The sequence below is a fragment of the Heloderma suspectum genome, chromosome 17 (genome assembly GCF_057233095.1).
Source record: "Heloderma suspectum isolate Gila_16-S chromosome 17, 16-S_ref, whole genome shotgun sequence".
NCBI lineage: Eukaryota > Metazoa > Chordata > Lepidosauria > Squamata > Helodermatidae > Heloderma > Heloderma suspectum.
Window position 1 is genome coordinate 2,495,792 of NC_139474.1, and position 21,281 is coordinate 2,517,072.

General features: G+C 43.9%; 1 protein-coding gene across 1 annotated transcript; it reads left to right on the top strand.

Annotated features, from left to right (window-relative positions):
* The first annotated feature begins 500 nt into the window (after positions 1 to 500).
* On the top strand, positions 501 to 14,967 carry LOC146334196 (intelectin-like protein). The gene is made up of 8 exons (XM_084823955.1): positions 501 to 799; positions 2,284 to 2,353; positions 3,790 to 3,954; positions 4,331 to 4,578; positions 5,674 to 5,832; positions 7,109 to 7,229; positions 12,267 to 12,370; positions 12,490 to 14,967. The coding sequence occupies exons 2-8, from the start codon at positions 2,293 to 2,295 to the stop codon at positions 12,640 to 12,642; spliced, it is 1,011 nt and encodes a 336-aa protein (XP_084680081.1). The 5' UTR covers positions 501 to 799; positions 2,284 to 2,292; the 3' UTR covers positions 12,643 to 14,967.
* Positions 14,968 to 21,281: the final 6,314 nt, after the last annotated feature.

Genomic DNA, 21,281 nt, shown 5'->3' on the forward strand with positions numbered 1-21,281 from the left:
CAAACAGGAGAATTAAAATTGCTTACCAGAGAACCGAACAATACTTTTTTCTTTTTTTCTTTTTTTTTTACAAAATCCCATTGGTACCACTGGAAGTCTTTTTAAAAAGCCTAACTGCTGCACAGGGTATGATTTTCAGGGGGAGCGCAGCTGGGAGGAAAGGGGAAGAAGAGGAGAAAGGTGAAACAGAGAAGAAGGGGGGAGAGAGAAGGGGGGAGAGAGAAAGTAGGGGATAAAGAAGAGACACAGGAAAGGGTGAAGGAGAGTGGTGTGAGTGTATGTGTGTGTGAGAGAGAATATGAATGGATAGTGTGTGTGTGGGGGGGGGGATAGCTCTGCCCCACCACTGGCATGCACCCACTGCTGGCATGCAGCTCCGGATTTCCCCAAAAGGTACATGGCGTGGAGGGAGAGGGTGGAACACTCCTAGTGTAAATACAGGCTTTCTACCCAGCTTAGGCAATCCTACCTAGTATGAGGAATGTATGTGCCATCTATTCATTGCTTTTCTGCCCACAGTGTGTGTGTGTGTGTACGCGCGTGCGCGCGCGCGTGTGTGTGTGTGTGTGCGTGTGTGTGTGTACACGTGCGTGCGTGTGTGTGTGTGTGTGTGTGTGTGAACAATCTCTGTCTACTGTGGGCTTTCTCCCCATTCTGAGTTGCTCAGCTGTGCTCCAAGATCAGTTTAGCTGTTAGTGAAGACAACGTCGAACTCAGCCTTTCTTCCTATTTAACCTGCTACTGCCGCGGCTACCATTTGCAGTTGGAAACCCAGCAGAAGTTGAGCTCCTGATATTAGGTGAGTCTGGAATTCTCCTCTCCCTTTCCCCAGCCATTTCTGCTATATAAAGTAAGATGGATTGACTTGCCCTGGGTTTCCCAAAATGGATGCCAGCCTCCCATGGAAGGGGTAAGGAGCCTGGAGGAGTTCATCTCTGCATGCTGGCCAGTTTAGACAGCAGAAGCTCACCAGCTCAGTCCTCCTGTCCAGCTGAACGGGCCATGGTCACGCATGCCTTAGTTACATCCCATTTGGACTACTATAAAGCATTCCACATGGGACTGCAAAATGTTCGGAAACTTCAACTGATCCAGAACTGTTGACTGAGGCTAATTAGAGGGAATCCCTTGTTACAACAGCTTCATTTGCTGCTGGTCTGTTTCTGGGCACAATTTAAAGTGCTGGTTATCATCTATAAAACCCTATATGGCTTGGGATCAAGCTACCTGAAAGACCGCTTCTCCCATACGAGCCTGTCCAGGTCTTAAGATCTTTGGGGAAAGCCCTTCTCTCAGTCCCACTCCTATCAGAGGTGCAATTGGTGGGGATGTGAGAGAGGGCCTTCTCAATGGCTGCTCCCACGCTCTGGAATGTCCTGGTGAGGGAGGCTAAGTTGGCCTCCTCTCTGTAGTCCTTCCATTGACAGGCATTTTTTTTTTATTCAGGCAGGCATTTGGCATATAAGCTGGTCTGTTGCTGAAAGTGGTTTAATTGCTTGAGTGCTGTCACTGTATTTCATTGTTGTGTCTTTAACTGTGGTTTTATGGATCTATTTTAATGCTGTGCTTTAATTAAAATGTTCTTAATCTTTATTATTGTTAGCCTCCCTGAGTACCATTTTTGGCATAAGGGCAGAAAAATAAATGGCTGGGACATTATCAGTTTTGGACCCACTGCTAGTGCATAAGTCTTGGCAGGTACCCAACCATGCTGACTCTTGGTGCCAGGTCTGTGCACAGGGTGTGCATTTGGAACAATGGCAGAGTTTTATAAAGTTTGGGACATGTTTCCATCAGTTCCTTTCCTCTCTGCCTCCATATATTTCAGGTTTTGAAGTGTATTGCTTTCTTTAATTGCTTTGGAAATATTTTTTTTGTCAGGGAACTTTGCCTAGAGATGTGGCAAGGATGTGGCAGTTCCCACTACTGAATAAAGTCTGAGTTTTTAACTTTGCAAAAAGGCAAACGTCAAATTTAAAGTGCCTAACACTGCAATCCTATGTGTATCTATTCAGAAGTAAATCCTATTGAGTACAATTGAGTACTTCCTCCCAGATAAAGGATTGCAGCCAAAATCTCCTGATTTACAAATAATCCAACCTTTGCCAAAACTAATTTTGGATTTGTACCAAGACTCAAATCCAGCCAGTTGCATTTTGGATATGCAGAAGGTCCAAACTGTGTATAGCTCAATTTGCTTGCTTAGCAGGCATCTCTCTTTCCATCTGAGTGCATATGCAAATTTGGGAGTGTGGCTCATATAATGGACCTTTGATCTTCCAGCTCAGAAAGATGAAGCAATTCATGGTCATCGTGCTGTGTGTGTTTGTATTTCCAAAAGGCCAGCAGTGTGGTAAGTGCAGATGTTCTTTCGGGAAGTAATAACTATTTAAAAGTGCAGAAGTCCTGTCCACTGTATCTGTTTGCAGGATTTGGAAACAGCCTGGATGAGGGCTAGGGATGGATGAATCTGTCAATTTCGCTTTCTCCTGCATTCAAATTTTTAAATCCATCTCGAATTCTTTCCATCGTGTTTATGAAGACATGCAAATTTTGGGAAGTTCTTATAAAAAGCAAACCAAATGAAATGCTCACCCATCTGTACCAGCCAAATTCAATAGGTACAGGTATTCCCAACACAGAAAGGACCATGATGTACCTGCCTGCCATATAGCTGTTAAAGCTGAGAGCTTGTCAGAAAAAAAGAGATGGCAACCCTAATTCAGCACTAGCATGGTTGAATACACAGGGATACAGACCCAGATTTTTAAGAGCTAAGCACTCCAAGCCTTGGGCCTGGATAGATAAATCTGTCCATTTCACATTCTCCCACATGTTTTTAAATCTCAAGTTCTTTTTGTCCCAAATACGGAGAACTTTGCAAATTTTGGAAAATTCTTAACAAGACCGAACTGAAATGAAATTTTCACCCATCCTAATAAGAAATCAGAGCCAGCTCAAGACATTTTGCTGCCTGAGATGAATTACCAAATTCCATGCACAGTTGAATGTCTTCAACTCTGGCAACATGACAGCATCCTCCACCACACCTAAGGGTAGCAGACTAATTTGGGGGGAGGGGGTTAGAGCAGGGCATGTGGCACACACCGCTCTATCCAACCCAGGGGAACTAGCAGGATGAGGTGGCTGCCTCAATCTGCCTGCCTTAAAGGAGGCAGTTGGGTGACTGCTCCTGAAGAAATAATTGCTGGACCTGGAAGATTCAGTGGCAAATGTTCCCTTCTTGGGCATGAGTGTGTGCTGGCTGACTAGGTCTAGGCTCTCCTGAATGAGACTGATTTCTGAGTCCATTTCAATTGGGGTTCAGGCCTAGTTATGGCATTGAAACAACCTTGGCCACCCTGTGCAGTGACCTCTGTCAGGAAAGAGACATGGGAAGTGCAACCCTACAGTTTCTCCTTGACCTGTCAGTGACTTTTGATACCATCAACTGTGGCGTCCTTCTGGAGCAGCTAGAAGGGGTCAGGTGTGAGCGGGATTGCTTTCTGGTGGTTCCGCTCTTATCTGAACAGACATTTTCAAAAGGTGGTGCTGGGGGATTTCTGCTCAACTCCATGGCATCTTTGGTTCAGGATCCTTCAAGGTTCTGTATAAATGTGGAACTATACAATACCCTCACTCTCTCTCTCTTTCCAACCTTCCTCTCTTTTTAAAAAGTAAGTGTTTTGGTGTCACTGGTGTGACTTACCTTATGCCAGACCATAATCTACTTGTGGATCCTGATCCATTAGTCGATGACCAATGCCCTAATAAATCCATTTTGTGCAGATTTCAATGGCTGTGTTACTTCATTGAAACGAGACATCCTCAACCTGATGGTCAAATGGGAAGATGCTACCTGCCTACAGAACCAGCAAGGTTTACCTCCAAGCCTCATTCAGACTCTGCCTCGAAGTTGCAAGGAAATCAAAACAGCACTGGAAGGAGCTCCAGGTGTGTAAGCTGGGAAAGGGTTATGTTTGATCCAGAACTACTGGAAAAGGACTGAAGTGGGCACAATGGTCTGAATATGATGGCCCATACATATGTTCTTCTTGCCTGACAGCATCACACATTGGGTCCTGAACTCACTGGCTAGAGAGGAGATGCTGAACCAGCATTCTGTGAGCAGAAGGACTATTTAACTGATTCAGAGCTGTGTTGGGAAAAGTTGTGTCTGACACACAGTGAAACAGGGACTGACAAGTGCTTTGCAGTCAGTATAGGAAGGACTCTAAAAACCTGTGCCTGGTATAGATTATGATCACAGTTAATGCTACAAATGGCATGAGAGGGTTTGATCTACAGATTTCTGGGTTTCTTTCTGCAGATGGTTTGTACTACTTGGCCACAGAAGATGGCGAGGTCTACCAAACCTTCTGTGACATGACTACCAATGGAGGTGGCTGGACACTGGTAGCTAGCATCCATGAAAACAACATCTATGGGAAATGTACCCAGGGAGACCGTTGGTCTAGCCAGCAGGGCAGCAACAGCAACTACCCCAGTGGAGAAGGCAACTGGTCCAACAATGCCACCTTTGGATCAGCCATGGCCTCAACAAGTGATGACTACAAGGTAATCACATGATGGGTTTTCTTGATTAGAAAGGATTCTTGACATAGGATGCATTTGGATATAACAACTAAACCATAGTTTAGTACAACGCAAACAAGCCTTGGATTCATGCTCTCCTCCTTTACAAGGACATCAGAAGCATTCACTTCCATTTTTTTCAGCTAACCATAGTTTGCCACTTCATCCAAAATGGGACAAGCTGTGGCTAGTTTAAAGTAGGGGTGGGCAACTTCATTGGGTCTGGGGGCCATTTTTCATCCCCGCCTCCCCCCAGGGGTGCCACAGTCCTGCTGTTCCACTGAATTTTGATGGTGCAGCAATAGCAGCAAAAGAACTGGCAGTTTGCCACCAAATTTCAGCAGCACACTGCAACAGAAAACAAGCTAAGTTTGTCCCATTTCAATCTCCATTTAATTTTGATGCTGAAATTTGGCAACAAACCACTTTTTTTTTTTTTTTGCTGGCAACAGGGGCCACACTAGAGGCCAGGTGGTCCTGGGGTGCATGTTGTCCACCCCTGGTTCACATGATTCTTTGTCCAAGCAAGTTAGCTTCAAACTGTGGTTTCTGATCTTGACTTTTCGAATAAACTATAGTTAAAACTGCAATTCCCAGTTGATTAAACAGCAAACTGCAGTTGGTTGAAAATGGAAGTAAATGCTTCTAATGTTCTTCTTGTGCTCATACTGGAGCAGACTCTTGGATATAATGCTGAACTTTGGTTTAGTACTACATCAGAACAAGGCTGTACATTCACTGCTTTGCTTGGTATAAGTTGTTTTTCAACCTCACTTCTGATAGCTCATTATTACTGTTTTAAAATGAAATATGCTGGCAGCCACTTTATTGTAAAAAATAATAATAAAATTCTCCATTCTTCCTCAAAAAGGGTGAGGGGGAGAGCATGTCTTACACAAGTCAAAGTAAAATCACATTATGTCAATTAAAATACAAGTATGAAAAAGCAACAGTTAATCATAAAGCAGCAAAAACAACAAAACATCATATAAAAAACTAAAGCAACAGCTGAATCTGAACTTTGGGATGAATCTGGGCATAGGAACTAATCTAAAGGGACAGGAATTTGCTTTCTAGAACCCTGGCTATTACGATCTTGAAGCTCGGGATTTGGCTATATGGCACGTCCCCAATGAAACCCCTTTGAAGGAATGGATGTCCGCTGCCTTCTTGAGATATCACACTGAAACTGGGTTCTTAGCTGCAGAAGGAGGCAACCTTCTCAGGCTCTACCAGGTAAGTATGGCTGCCTGATGATCCAGCATTTCTGCCTAGTGACTCAACATTTGGGACTTTGAGGGCTGCACCTACTCTGGACGTGCTCATGAAGAGGTGGTGCTGTCTGGGTTTTGAGGTAGTTCCCACCAGTTTATTGAGTGCAGCACCAAACACAACTTTGTTTGAGGGGATGGGAGTGGGGGTAGTCTTCATCCGTAGGCATTTAATCTTCCTGATCAGGTACCCTGCCCAATTTTGAGTGCCTGTAACTGGTGTTGGGAACTTGAGATAGGATAAGAATTCTGTTGGTATACCCTGTTGTTACTGCACCCTGCTACTCAACAGTCCCCCTTCTCAAGCTGATAGAGATGCTCTCATAAGTGGTGTTGAAGACCCTCTGAGGCTGATGGTCTTGGAGGACTTCAAACTTTCATACCAAGGCTACCTTGCCTGGGGTGGTTTGAGATTGCATGGCCTCCATGACAACCACGGGACTGTCCCAAATTGTATCAAGCCTAACACACATGGCTGGGCACACTTTGGACCTGATCTTCTGTAATGGAACAGGGGAGAAGGATTTGCGGGTGGGGAAGACTGTTGATTCTGTTGTCATGGACAGATTGTTACTTAATTAAGTTGGACCTTAAGGCAGCTTGCAACCTCAACAAGGGCAAGGAACTAGTTTGTATGGTCCATCCCCAGAGACTGATGAGTCCAGATGGTTTTTTGACCTCTCTGGCAGAGTTTCCTGCAATTCTAGCCAGCGGTCCTGCTGAAGCCATGGTCATTTCTTGGAATAAGCGGGAGACCTGGGCTATCACTCCCAAACACCCTTGCCCAAACTGTAGTGCCAAATCAGCACCTTGGTATTCTAAGGAGTGGAAGGCAATAAAATGCTTTGGTTGACACCCAGAGTGCAAGTGGCAAAACACTTGTAGCAAATATTACCCAACACATGAGGCCCATTTTGGGCTTACTCAGTGGTGATGATGGCAGCAAAGAAATCTTACTTTTCTGCCACCAATACATCTGCACGATGCCGTCTATCCGAGTTATTTGAGTGGTGACAAGCTCCCTTAATGTATATTGTGGGGCCCACATTATAGAACCCTCAAAGGCCCACTGTGAAGAATTTGGGCTGTATCTTGCAAATGAAATTGCTCACATCCATGCTGACTTGGATGCCACATTTTTGACAGAGTCAGAAATGGCATTAACTAGGAGACCATCGGGTCCTGTTATTATGGATATTTTTCAGCTTTTATGTTTTCTTTTATGTTTCTTTTCCTTCCAGCAATACCCAGTGAAATTTGGAATTGGCAGCTGTCCAGATAACAATGGCCCTGTAGTACCAGTCATCTATGATGCTGGCAATGCCCAGCAGATGTCTGTCTTCTACTCCCCAAATGCTCAAGGTAAATTTTTGCTTCCTGGGGCAAGGTGCTTTTTGTCATTGGCAAAATTATTTTGGTGGCTTCAGTGCCTTTGGTGGGGAATATAAGAATGTACCGAAGTAAATATCTTACAGAGAGTCCGAGCTTTTTTACACAAGGCTGTTAATCGCTGTATCTACTTTCCATTTTGTCACAGAATTGAAATCCGAACTCTACGCAAAGGGCTTTTCCATTCTTGCTTTTCCACTACATAACCTCTAGGTGGAGCTGTGCTATAGCAGAATAGCTCAGAGGAGGACGAGAAACAACACCATTTTCCCCATTCAAAAACATCCCCCATTTTCCCCATTCTAAGAAAACACAGGAAAGTAAAACCGTGAGTAAGACACAATAAATGCCTCATGTAGAAAAGCTCTCCAAGATCTGAACCTCACTTTTGAAGAAAAAAGAATGCACTGAAAATCCCCACATTAGAAACTGAAATTTTATCTCCCACCCCACGCACAAAAACATATGGGAGACAACAAAAAAAAATATCTGAACAGTGTGGGAATCTCCTGATTGATTGGTCATCACCATTTCAGGAGGTGTTTCTTGATTGATTAACAAGATCTTGGTGACAGGTGACAAATCCTTGCCCTCCCTTGCTTCTTAGAAATGACTCACCTTTCAACCTTCCCTCATAGAATTATGAAATACTGAATATAAATTTCCAGAAGGGTAGTCATGTTAGTTTATTACAGCAAAACCAACAAAAAGTATTGTGGCACCTTAAGATTAACAAATTTATTATAGCATAAGCTAATGATTATATGCAGATGCTGAAATTTGGGGAGGGGCAATTGCTCCATGGTAGAGCACCAGCTTTGCATGCAAAGATCCCAGGTTCAATCCATGACATTTCCAGGTAGGGTTGGAAAAGCTCCTGTCTGAAACCCTTGAGATCTGCTGCCTGTCAGAGTAGACAATGCTAAGTTAGATGAACCAAGGGTCTGACTTGGGGTAAGGCAGCTTCCTATGTTCTATAAGTTAGGGAGTGCTAAGCAGATCTGAAATGAAAGCAGATAAATAGCTCTAAACCATTGTTTGTTGTTGTTGTTCAGTCGTTCAGTCGTGTCCGACTCTTCGTGACCCCATGGACCATAGCACGCCAGGCCTTCCTGTCCTGCGCTCTCTCCCGGAGCGTGCTCAAGTTCATATTCATTGCATCCGTGATGCTATCTAGCCATCTCATCCTCTGCCGTCCCCTTCTCCTTTTGCCTTCAGTCTTTCCCAGCATCAGGGTCTTTTCCAGGGAGTTTTCTCTTCGCATTAGGTGGCCAAAATATTGGAGCTTCAGCTTCATTATCTGTCCTTCCAATGAGCAGTCAGGGTTGATTTCCTTTAGGATGGACTGATTTGACCTCCTTGCAGTCCAGGGGACTCGTAAGAGTCTTCTCCAGCACCACAGTTCGAAAGCATCAATTCTTCGGCGCTCAGCCTTCCTTATAGTCCAGCTCTCACAGCCATACATTACTACTGGGAAAACCATAGCTTTGATTAGATGGACCTTTGTCGGCAAGGTGATGTCTCTGCTTCTTACTATGCTGTCTAGGTTGGCCATAGCTTTCCTCCCAAGGAGCAAGCGTCTTTTAATTTCATGGCTACAGTCACCGTCTGCGGTGATCTTGGAGCCCAAGAAAGTAAAATCTGTCACTGCTTCCATTTCTTCCCCTTCGATGTGCCAGGAAGTGATAGGGCCAGATGACATGATCTTAGTTTTTTTAATGTTGAGTTTCAAACCAGCTTTTGCACTCTCCTCTTTCACCCTCAACAAGAGGCTCTTGAGATCCTCTTCGCTTTCTGCCATTAGGGTGGTATCGTCTGCATATCGGAGGTTGTTGATAATTCTCCCGGCAATCTTAATTCCGACCTCTGATTCATCCAACCCGGCATTTCTCATGATGTATTCTGCATATAAGTTAAATAAGCAGGGTGACAATATGCAGCCTTGTCGTACTCCTTTCCCAATTTTGAACCAATCGGTTGTTCCATGTCTGGTTCTGACTGTTGCTTCTTGACCCTCGTACAGGTTTCTCAGGAGACAGGTAAGGTGGTCTGGTACTCCCATCACTTTAAGAATTTGCCACAGTTTGTTGTGATCCACACAATCAAAGGCTTTAGCGTAGTCAATGAAGCAGAAATAGACGTTTTTCTGGAATTCTCTTGCTTTCTCCATGATGCAGCGAATGTTGGCGATTTGATCTCTAGTTCCTCTGCCTCTTCTAAACCCAGCTTGTACTTCCGGTAGTTCTCGGTTCGCATACTGCTGAAGCCTAGCTTGTAGGATTTTGAGCATCACCTTGCTGGCATGTGAAATGAGCGCAATTGTGCGGTAGTTTGAACACTCTTTGGCATTGCCCTTCTTTGGAATTGGAATGTAAACTGACCTTTTCCAGTCTTGTGGCCACTGTTGAGTGTTCCAGATTTGTTGGCATATTGAATGCAGCACTTTAACAGCATCATCTTTTAGGATTTTAAATAGCTCGGCTGGAATACTGTCATCTCCGCTAGCTTTGTTGTTACTAATGCTTCCTAAGGCCCACTTGACTTCACTCTCGAGGATGTCCGGCTCACGTTCAGTGACCGCACTATCATGGCTATCAGGGACATTCAGATCTTTCCTGTATAGTTCTTCTGTGTATTCTTGCCACCTCTTCTTAATCTCATCCGCTTCTGTTAGGTCCCTGCCTTCTTTGTCCTTGATCATGCCCATCTTTGCACAAAACGTTCCCTTGAGATCTCCAATTTTCTTGAAGAGATCTCTAGTCTTTCCCATTCTGTTGTTTTCCTCGATTTCTTTGCATTGTTCATTTAAGAAGGCCTTCTTGTCTCTCCTTGCTATTCTCTGGAACTCTGCATTCAGTTGGATAGATCTTCCCCTTTCTCCCTTGCTTTTCGCTTCCCTTCTTTCGTGAGCTACTTGTAAAGCCTCATCAGACAGCCACTTGGCTTTCTTGCATTTCTTTTTCTTTGGGACGGATTTCGTTGCTGCCTTCTGAACAATGTTACGGACCTCCGTCCATAGTTCCTCAGGCACTCTGTCTATCAGGTCTAATCCCTGAAATCTATTCCTCACCTCCACTGTATATTCAGAAGGGATATGATTTAGGTCATACCTGAACGGTTTAGTGGTTTTCCCCGACGTTCTTCAATTTAAGCCGAAATTTTGCAAGAAGCAGCTCATGATCTGAGCCACAGTCAGCTCCAGGTCTTGTTTTGACTGACTGTATGGAGCTTCTCCATCTTTGGCTGCAAAGGACATAATCAATCTGATTTCGATATTGACCATCTGGTGACGTCCATGTGTAGAGTCGCCTCTTGTGCTGTTGGAAAAGAGTGTTTGCTATGATCAGCATGTTCTCTTGGCAAAACTCTATTAGCTTTTGTCCTGCTTCATTTTGTACACCAAGGCCATGCCTGCCTGTTATCCCGGTGATTTCTTGACTTCCTACTTTAGCATTCCAATCCCCTATGATGAAGAGGACATCTTTTTTTGGTGTTAGTTCTAGAAGGTGTTGTAGGTCTTCATAGAACCGATCAACCTCAGCTTCTTCGGCATCAGTGGTTGGGGCATAGACTTGAATTACTGTGATGTTGAATGGTTTGCCTTGGATTCGTACTGAGATCATTCTATCATTTTTAAGATTGTACCCCAGTACTGCTTTTCCCACCCTTTTGTTGACTATGAGTGCTACTCCATTTCTTCTAAGGGATTCTTGCCCACAATAGTAGATATGGTCACCTGAATTAAATTCGCCCATGCCTGTCCATTTTAGTTCGCTGATTCCCAAGATGTCGATGTTCAATCTTGCCATCTCATGTTTGACCACCTCCAGCTTACCTTGATTCATTGATCTGACATTCCAGGTTCCTAAACAATACCGTTCTTTACAGCATCGGATTTTCTTTTCACCGCCAGACACATCCACAGCTGAGTGTCCTTTCGGGTTTGGCCCAGCCGCTTCACTCTTTCTGGCGCTACTTGGAAATACCCTCTGCTCTTCCCCAGTAGCATATTGGACACCTTCTGACCTGAGGGGCTCATCTTCCGGCGTCATCTCTTTTAGCCTTGTGATACATTCCATGGGGTTTTCTTGGCAAGAATACTGGAGTGGGTTGCCATTTCCTTCTCCAGTGGACCACATTTTGTCAGAACCCTCTGCCATGACCTGTCTGTCTTGGGTGGCCCTGCACGACATAGCTTATGGCTTCACTGAGTTACGCAAGCCCCTTCGCCACAACAAGGCAGTGATCCATGAAGGGGCAAAAACCATAAACCATTGTTTACCTGGTTTTAATTTTTGTGAACTGCCCAGAGAGCTTCAGCTATTGGGCTGTATAGAAATGAAATGAATGAATGAATGAATGAATGAATAAATAAATAAATAAATAAATAAATTGTACCTTTGGAAACTCATACTGGTTGAAGTTCAAAATTGGGTTAGCACAAACTGTGGCTTGGTGGGATATCTGAATGGATAAACCATGGTTTGTGATTGCCCAGCAAACCAGAATCAGTAACTATGGTTTGAAATAGGTTTACAAACAAATCATTTGTGCTAACTATGGTTTGGCATGATCTCTGAATTCACTATTGATTGTTATGGTCTTTTTGCTGTTGTTCTCGCTTGTACTGGTTTTATTTAAGCTGCTTTGGGAGCCATGTCACCTGAAGAGCAGAGTAAAAATATCTAAAATCAATCAAAATAACTAGAATTATGGCCCTTGCTCTACCTCAAGAAGCTGTTGAATGATGTAGACACAAATGTATGAAGCTAAACACTGAAATGCAAGCAGCACTAAATCATAGGTTGCCTGTTGTATGTCTGGAAGCTCAAGCTGTGGTTTGGAATTCTCAGCTATTTGTACAAAGCACAGCTTGGTATGATGTCTCAGCTGAGCTGGGAGTATTATATTTCAATTATAGCTATAAACTACCAAGCTCTTGGGGTCCTGAGTGTAGTCTATGCTGTAAACGTCCTGCTTTGTCTTTAAAAAAAAAAATTGTTTTCCCAGCTGAGTTTGAACCTGGCTTCATTCAGTTCCGGGTCTTTAATACCGAGAAAGCCGCCATGGCTCTGTGTGCTGGAGTAAAAGTCACAGGATGCAATACAGAACATGTGAGTATCTAGACTAAAGGATAAGATTTGGAGCTGGCTTCTTCCATTGGCAATGTTGCATATTGCCCTTTCTAGATTCCATGTTCCAAATGCCCACTCTCCCCATTTCTTTTCCCCAGAGCTGTGTTGGTGGAGGAGGATATTTCCCAGAAGAAAATCCACGGCAGTGTGGTGACTATACTGCCTTCGACTGGAATGGCTATGGCACACATAGTGGCTGGAGCGTTTCCAAACAGTTACTGGAGTCTGCAATGCTGCTATTTTACCACTGAAGCTAGAAAGGATAAAGTTAATGAACACCAGAGTCATACCCTAGAAATCAAGAATAATTTTCCTTCCTGGATTAGCAGCTCACAATGAGAATGAAAGAATATGAATATTGATCTATTGTCTCAGCCTAATTTCTTCCTCACATGGTTGAAGGATCCACTGGGAGCCTCTCTCACTATTCCTGTCAGTGTAGGACATATTAAAGCTCCAATAATGTCAGTTTAACTATTGATTAATTCCCCAAGATCCCTCTCAAGTAGCTCCAAGAACTTGGTTCAAATGGAAGATAAATAGTCACTTATTTCATTTATACATCACCTTTCTACCAATTCGCTCAATGTGATTCACAGAAAATATGGTTTACAAGGAAATAGACATGATACCAGAGGGGGAAAGGGACTTGGGGAGGGGCCATATCAGTGGTGCAGCACCTGCTCTACGTACAGAAGGTCCTAAGTTCAGTCCCCAGCTTTTCCAGGTAGGGCTGGAGAAACTCCTGCCTAAAGCTATGTAGAGCCATTGCCAGTAAGTGTCAACAGTACTGGACTAGACAGACCAATGGCCTTGACTCAGGCAGCTTCCTATGTTCTTATGACAGGGAAGCAAATCCAGGTACCTGAGACAGTTCTGAGGGGAGGATCCAAATGAGTTTCAGTCTGTTTCCTGTCTCCTAGCTAAGCAGAGCAGAGGAAGCTGCTCCAGCTGGTCTAGGGGCTATGCAAGCAAGCAAGCTCCCAGACAGCAAGCGATCAGAGCAAACAAGGAGAGCAAACAGGAGTTCAGCAGGGGAGGTCAAGGGGGAGGTCCCTCACAATTTTTTAAAATTTCTTTTTCTTGTAACACACACTTCTACACCAGTGGGACTCTGTTGTTGTTCTACACCAGTGGGACTCTGTTGTGAACAGAGGACAAAGCACAGGCTATCTCAGTATAATCAAAAAGCTAGAAACAAAAAGGGAATAGAGATTATGAAGGAAAAGAATCTCCAGTGGTGGTGACTGGTGGGCTTTAAACTGAATCCTACGGGGGAGGGAGGGAGACATAAAGTTGGGGGTAACAGTGGATGAAGGATCATGCACCACAACGGAGAGAACAGCTCTACTAGCGCCCAATAATAGTCTTCAAAAACATGTAGGAAGAAAGCCAGACCAGGAAGCACATGGTCTTTGATGTCTATATACTAATGCCCAGAGTACGGGACACAAACAGAACAAACTTGAACTCTTAATACAGGAGGGAAATTACAACTTGATAGGTGTAACTGGAACTTGGTGGGATGGCTCCCATGACTGGAATATATAAAACTTGTTAAAAAAACACACACAGAAGGTCCAGAAAGGGAGGTGGAGTTGCACTATAAGTTAAAATACATATCTCTGCACAGAAATACAGGAGAATGCGCTTGGTAGCCCCATCTGGGTTAAAATAAATGGAGCAAAGGATAAAAGGAACATGGTGGTTAGAGCCTACTACTGGCCATCCAATCAAGGAGAAGACAAGGATGGAACTTTTGAAAAGCAAATTGCCAATGTTTCGAGGAGGCATAATGTAATAGTAATGGAGGACTTAAATTTCCCCAATATTTGTTGGGAGACAAATTTTGCAAAACATGGTCCCTCCAAGAAATTCCTGATTTGTATTGCTGATAACTTCCTCCTACAGGAAGTGGAGAAAGGAACTAGAGGATCGGCTATCCTTGGGTGTGTTTCGGCTTCTCTTTGTTGCAATGTTTCCCCAGTCACATCTTCTCCTTTTCCTGTTTCCACAGTCCTTAAAAATCTGGCTTATCATTGCTGTAGCCTGGGGCTCTGTGCTGTTTCCGCTGAGCTCTAATCAAATTATTTTCTTGATGGCTGGGTGGAATCTGGGTGGAATCTGGGTGGAATCTGGGTTGGGTCTGATTACCTCATCAGTGTTCCCTCCTCCTCCTCTTGCTGATTCCCCCCTCCCTCACCCCCTTCTGCTCCGCTCCAGTTTCCCGCTCTGGCCAGTCTTCTCCCTGCCTTCGGAGCCCTTTTGTTTTTTCCTTTAAAGTGGGTTTTAAAGCGCACTTACGCTTTAACGAAATTAAAACATGGCTTTTCACCAAAGCCCTTGGGGGCTAACTGAATTCCCTAAGTTGCACACTGCTTTAACTGTTTTATTGCTTTAGATTTGTTATTTGTTATTAGCTTGTTTAATGGTCTAACATTTTTAGCTGTTTAAATTATTTATTATTTTATACTGTTTAAATTGATTTTATCTGTATGCCGCCCTGAGATCTTAATGATACAGGGCAGGATACAAATGTTTAAAAATAAAAAATTAATAAAAAATATTTGATCACTAGTATGCTTCCACCACCCCCATTAACCCTGGGTAGAGGGACCTCCGAGCAACTAGTTATTTATCTGCCTAAGATGAGGTAGCAACCAGCTGAGATATCCTGTCACTGCAGGCTGAGGGTCTGTTTTCTTCTTACCTCCTCTTAGTTGCAAATAAGTAAATATGGGTAGGTGAGTCTGAGTGGCTAGGGAGATGGGGATAAGCTTCTGTTGGAATCGCCAGAAACACATGCTCAGACCTGAGGTCCAAACTGAAAGAAGATATTTATTAAAGGAATATAAGAGAGAAAAAGGGAAAGTAGAGTAAGTACTTAAAAATAAGCAAAGGAAAAAGCCTGCTAGCCTATTTGAGGTAAAATATTCACAACACATGGGTCTATGGATGCCAGCGTCCTGGCCAAAAATACTTGTTCCTTTAGAGAAACAGACACTGAAGGGGGACTCTGCCTCACATAGCATCTGCTCACTAGCTCTATGGCAGTTACAAATGCCACCTATTAAGTGAAGCATCAAATTGGTGAATTAGCATTTAGATTGTGTCAAAATATGTCTAAGTGCTTGAAAGACAAATGAGACCTTCTCCCCCACACTGAGTAGGCGGAAGATGCTCTTGTAAAGCAACAACAAAACAAAGAAATGGGAAATGCAGCAAAGGTGGTATAAACATGGAGACTTCTAAACACATTGGTGTCTGTATCATGTAACTGCATTCAGAAGGGTTGTTTTTTACTTATCCCTAAACCGAAAGATGCTAGAGCTCAAAACGTCATGCCTCAAGAGTGCAACATTTTGCCTGCAAAAGCAGAGTGAGTTCTAGTTGTGATTACCCAGTACTGAAGGGAAGACACTCTGCACGTGCTGATAACAGGCCTGCCTCTGGTCTACTCCGGCCATGCAATTCCCCCTGCATTTCAGTAATGCATAATAGTTTCCCATTGAATTAAAAAATAGTTTTTCAGCTTTCCCACCTGTATATATCTGCAAAGTTGGTGTTCTCCCCTTTTCAACCCAATGGTCAGGGTGAATAATTGACAATGGCCACTAGAGAGCAGGCTCCATCAATAAAACTAACATCCTGTTCTGTTCCTCACTCAGTGGGGTGTGGCTCAAAGAGATAGGCATGACTTTGGAGGGCTCTTTGCCCCAGTCTATGCAGAGGTGAAGGTGAGAGAAGGCCGCCCACTTGGCAGCAGCAGAGAGAAGGCTAAGAAAGCCATTTTTCATCACAGCTGCTACCTATTAAAGATACAAAGTTACAGTAGCCAAGAAGGTAAAGGTGTCCCCAACCAGTCGTGTCCGACTCTAGGGTGCAGTGTTCATCCCCGTTTCTAAGCCGAAGAGCCAGCGCTGTCCGAAGACGCTTCCGTGGTCATGTGGCCGGCGTGACTGAACACCGAGGTGCACGGAACGCTGTTACCTTTCCCGCCGAGGCGGTACCTATTTATCTACTTGCAATTTCTTGCTTTCGAACTGCTAGGTTGGCAGAAGCTGGGACTGAAGACGGGAGCTCACTCCATCACGCAGCACTCGGGTCTCGAACTGCTGACCTTCCAGTCTGCAGTTCAGCGTCTTAACCACTAAGCCACCGCGGCCCCTCACAGTAGCCAAAGGAGGGGTCAAATCTAGCTCTCCAAGCTTCCATCCAGAATATTTTCCCCATATGATTGATTTCTTCATTTGAAATGTTATGCGCTGCTTTCCCACCATGTAGGTCTATAAGGCAACTGATAAATATGTTTGAACAGTACTTTTCAGTCTCTGTGGGGGGAGCCTTCACATGTAGACCTTTCACCCTAGAACAAACCAACAGGCCCCCTCACACTACACCTGATGCCAGCAACAGAAGAAGACCAGCACCCTTTGGCATCACCTTCTAGTGGCACCTATGGTGATAGGGCAAAGAGCAAACCCTCCCTTGAAGCAGCCCTCCACCCACAGACCAATTTGAGAGAGGTGTTGATAAGAATAGGTTGAAGACTCTGGGTTGCTCCTGCACCACAATTCTTCTCAAAGACAGCTGATTTGATGGCAGGTAGAATCCTGATAAAAAGAGGCTCGAATGAATTGTCTTCCTTCCTCACCTATGTCAGTGGAGTCTCTGGCTATAACTTATGTTTGCTATGAACTTACAATGAATTATTTCAACAGCTCTGAGCAACGGCAATTTTATTAGCTGCCTTCACCATACCAGTGGAAAGATGGGATACAAATAAATCTGATTTTTACACAGGGCAGGCTGCAGAGGGTGGCACAGTTGGGCAATTGCTGGGTCTGCAAGACCATCACCCTAACAGTGCTACCATTTCCAATTAGCAAGTAACCAAGAAGATCAGATGCCACTAAGAGAACTTGCTGTCCTGCCTCTTCCAGGTTAGGTGGGCCCACGGAGGGTGCCATGCCGGAGGGCCCCCAAAATCCTGGAGACAGCACATTCAAAACCTACATACACGCGCACACACACCCCAACCACAGCACAAAAGGAAAAGCCCTGGGGAGCTATTCTATCTCCCCCTCTTTCATGTTTGTTGCAGGCCAGGGGACAGGGTTGGTAAGAAATAAGATGGAAAAGGTGGTGGGAAAACATGGGGGGAGGTTACAAATGAAAAACAACGTCATCTGGAACCCTTGAAAAATTTCATGTTTGAGGCAGAGCCATTGCACAATAAAAGCCTCGTCTGGAAGCAGTATCAGTGTCAGTTGGGCAATTCAGTTAGTGAATAAGAAGATCAGAAGCAGCTGGTTGGTTAGAAGACTGCTGATTCACATCATCACAGGGTGGTTAACAATCCATGGAGACCTGTTAACCAACCTGTATATGCCAGGTGTGTGCTGACTGATTTGCATAATTACCCTTGGCAGGCAAGGTTCATGTGTAGTCTGAACCCAGCGAGGGTGGCTTGTTGAGATGGGTACGAAAACACCCCACAACCCTACAAGAGGTCATGGCTTCTGGGTGGTTTGTTAACAGAGTTCGGATGACATGAGAAGCCACAGCAGCAGAGGCTTAGATTGGTAACCTGGCGGCCTTAGGAACCACAACCACTGTGATTAATAAGCCACAGTAGGCTGCAGTGATAGTTTGAACTACGTCTCTGAGTTGGCTGAACTAGAAATGGTTGCAGAGTGTTTGCTGGTTAAAGGACAGAGAGTGGATTCCATGAGATCTGAGATGTTAGGTTATTAGAAGCATTATTTATCAGATGACTACTTTGGGAAGTTATTTTCCATAAATAAATATGTTTAATTTTTTAACTACCTGCGGTGTAGGTGGATTCTAAGCTTGGCATATCTCATCCCATGTGCTAGCTTTGATATACATGGTTAACTACAGAAGTCCTACTACTGTCTGTAAATCAGTAGGTGGTGACAGTAGGGGAGTATTAGGGGAAGTCTGGACTCAGTGGATCATTTAAGCAACTTATCTAGTAACCTTTAGGGGCCAAGTCATTGTAGGGAGACCCTAGTTATTTACACCCCATATGAGAGACAGAAGAGCACTGGAGAGTGCTCCCTACTCTTCCTCTTTGTGGAGCATTTTCTTAGAACCTAGAAGTGGTCCTCAGTGTAGTTCACATGGAGGATCTTGTTTTCTTCCTCTTTCTGTTTGAACCTATCAGTTTGACAATATTTGGGTAGCCCAGAAGATTAAGCTGGAGATTTCAAGACCTGTGCTCACTCATCTGGAGGTGACGGACATGACCTTGGGGGAGCTGAGGGTGGCGGCGGCCGACAGAAAGCTCTGGCGTGGGCTGGTCCATGAAGTCACGAACAGTCGGAAGCGACTGAACGAATAAACAACAAGCTTACTCATCAGTCTGGAAAACTTTGGAGGCAACAAAGAATTTAAATCCGCGTATAGGCTAAACTACAAGATATGTTCAATGCGTTGTGCGCAGTTTTTTATTTACAAGGAAGCATACAGGACCCAATGGACCACTGTGTGCAGGTTGGGGAGATTTAAACCTTCCCCAGCAGCTGAGTGTTTTCCTAAATCTTCCCCTCCTGGATGTGGTGGCCAGAACAAAAAGAAAAAACCCTCAATTGGTGCAATTTCTCCCATGTTCCAGTCACAGGGTCATGGGGAATTACTAACACTCACCACTAGAAGGCAGTTTCAATCAATAAAACAATGTCTGTCAATAGATATGGAACACACCAGACCTATTTGTAATATCCAGCATAGTATGGAAGTATGTGTTCTGGTTCATCATAATACATTTTACTAGCTCCAGTAATCAATAAAGTTGACATAATTCATGTCTCCAATAAACGTTGAATATCCATGTCAAGCCTCCGTCAGTGCAGAACAAAGTAAGCAGGTGAGCATGCAATATAGCTTACTCAAGAAGTTACTACAGTGCTGTGTCCAGGAATTATCAGTGGGACAGAGGGACATAACAAGGTCCTCCAGTTGTGTTGTTGGACTGCAACTCCCATTACCCCCAGCCAGCATAGCCAATGGTGAGGAATGATGGAAGTTGCTGTCCAAAAATATCTTGAGGGCCACAAGTTGCCCACCCCTGCCCAAAACCAAACTGCATACATCTGGAGTCACCACTACCCAGGCCCTGCACTCCTTACTCACTAGCCAGAGGCAAAATGTCTGGCTTCTGCTTCCTCTGCTAATTAGATTCAAAACTGGCTGTTTCTTTCAGCCTCTACCTGAGCAAGTAGGGTGTTCAGTACAGCCATCAGTTATCAAATGGCATCAATGCTAATTGAAACATTTCCTAGCTATTCAGGTCCATTAAAGAAATATCTTTAGCTGTTAAGCTATACAAGACTGTACACAGCCGTAATTCTGTCTTTGATTTTTATTTGTAATGATTTCACTGGCCACTGGATCAAAAAAGACAACAGGTAGATATAAACAATTATTTGCCAAGTGGTAAATTAGAGCAGTGCGAAAGTGTCCCCTTGGTAAACAAACTGAACATTTGCACCTGATCAAATAAATCAAAGGAAGCAGGACAGGTGTGAAGTTCTTCCCATCACTAGCTTATCAAACAATCAGGGTACCAAGTGGTTAGAATGGCCAGAAGTTATCATTTGGTAAATAGCTGTCCAGGTATACCTATCCATTGGCCAAGAAGGCCACAATGAATTGAGGATAAGCACAAAAAGAACTGCATGAAGCAAGGAGCCAAATCTAACAAAAGTACTGTGGGTGAAGAAAGCTTGGAAGATGTCTGCCCCCAAAATCCAAATATATGGGGTAAACTGTGATGTCTGCGGAAATGTACTGTGAACATGCTCTTGTGATATTCACAGGTTTCAGGGAACAAATTAAGGGCCAAATTAGATGCCACATCAAATGAATCTTTGCATTCAATGTTCACATTTTAAAAAACACGAATAGCAGCCACTGGAGGTGCTGAGAATTGAGATAGCAGCAGGCAAGCAGGTGGAATTTAAGCCTTTCCTCCCCTGCTGTGGTCCTGAACAAATTGCTCCTTGGAAGCTGCTGTTTCCTCCTAGCTTCAGCAGAGGGAGAGCTGGGAAGCAGGATTTACACCATCAGCAGAGCTGAAAGGCTACCTCTATTTTGCTCTTTCTCTGTCTGAATCATTTCCATTCAAGTTGGTCATTATAACAATTTTGTAACTTTAAGAACTGGTACCCGAGTTTGCTTTTTCACCACTTCCCTCCCAATCCTTTTTGCTTCTGTGTCATGTCCTTTACATTTTAAGCCTGTAGACTGGGACTGTCATTTATTATTGCTCTTATGTAACCCATTCTGGGGGCCATTTTGGCTGAAGAGTGGGGCAAAAAAAGCTTTAAATAAATGAATAAATAATATTTGCATTGCAAAGGAAGCTCCTATTGGCACTAGTAGAAGTCTTCTTCACAATTCAAACAGCAATATCAAAGGAGCACTTTTCGTTAGGACCATGGCACGGCAGCAAAGGGTTTAAATCCCTTCCCTGTCTCCTGCAATCGTGGTAATAATCACCCCACCCCATCCAGCAACTGCTATTAGCACTTTTAAAACCATGCATGCACATTAGATATAAAATATATATTTAATCTTACATCTAGTTTGGACTTAAGTTCTCATTGTTTACAGTGGGATTAATTTTTCCCATTGTGCTCAGACTTGGAAGTATAAGATCATGTTCTCAGACCTATGAATCCTGTTCTGAGACCACCTATACCCAATTAGTGGGACACTAATTTGACTTCAACTACCGGAAATACAAGCTGGGTTTCGAAGAGGCAGAGGAACTAGAGATCAAATCGCCAATGTTCGCTGCATCATGGAGAAAGCAAGAGAATTCCAGAAAAACGTCTATTTCTGCTTCATTGACTACGCTCAA

What these genes read in the sequence shown, in the direction of transcription:
- LOC146334196 (XM_084823955.1), top strand. Translation starts at nt 2,293, where the DNA reads ATGAAGCAATTCATGGTCATCGTGCTGTGTGTGTTTGTATTTCCAAAA. An exon ending in CTACTCCCCAAATGCTCAAG is followed by an intron (nt 7,230 to 12,266) that starts GTAAATTTTTGC and finishes TTGTTTTCCCAG; the next exon opens with CTGAGTTTGAACCTGGCTTC. An exon ending in CAGGATGCAATACAGAACAT is followed by an intron (nt 12,371 to 12,489) that starts GTGAGTATCTAG and finishes TCTTTTCCCCAG; the next exon opens with AGCTGTGTTGGTGGAGGAGG.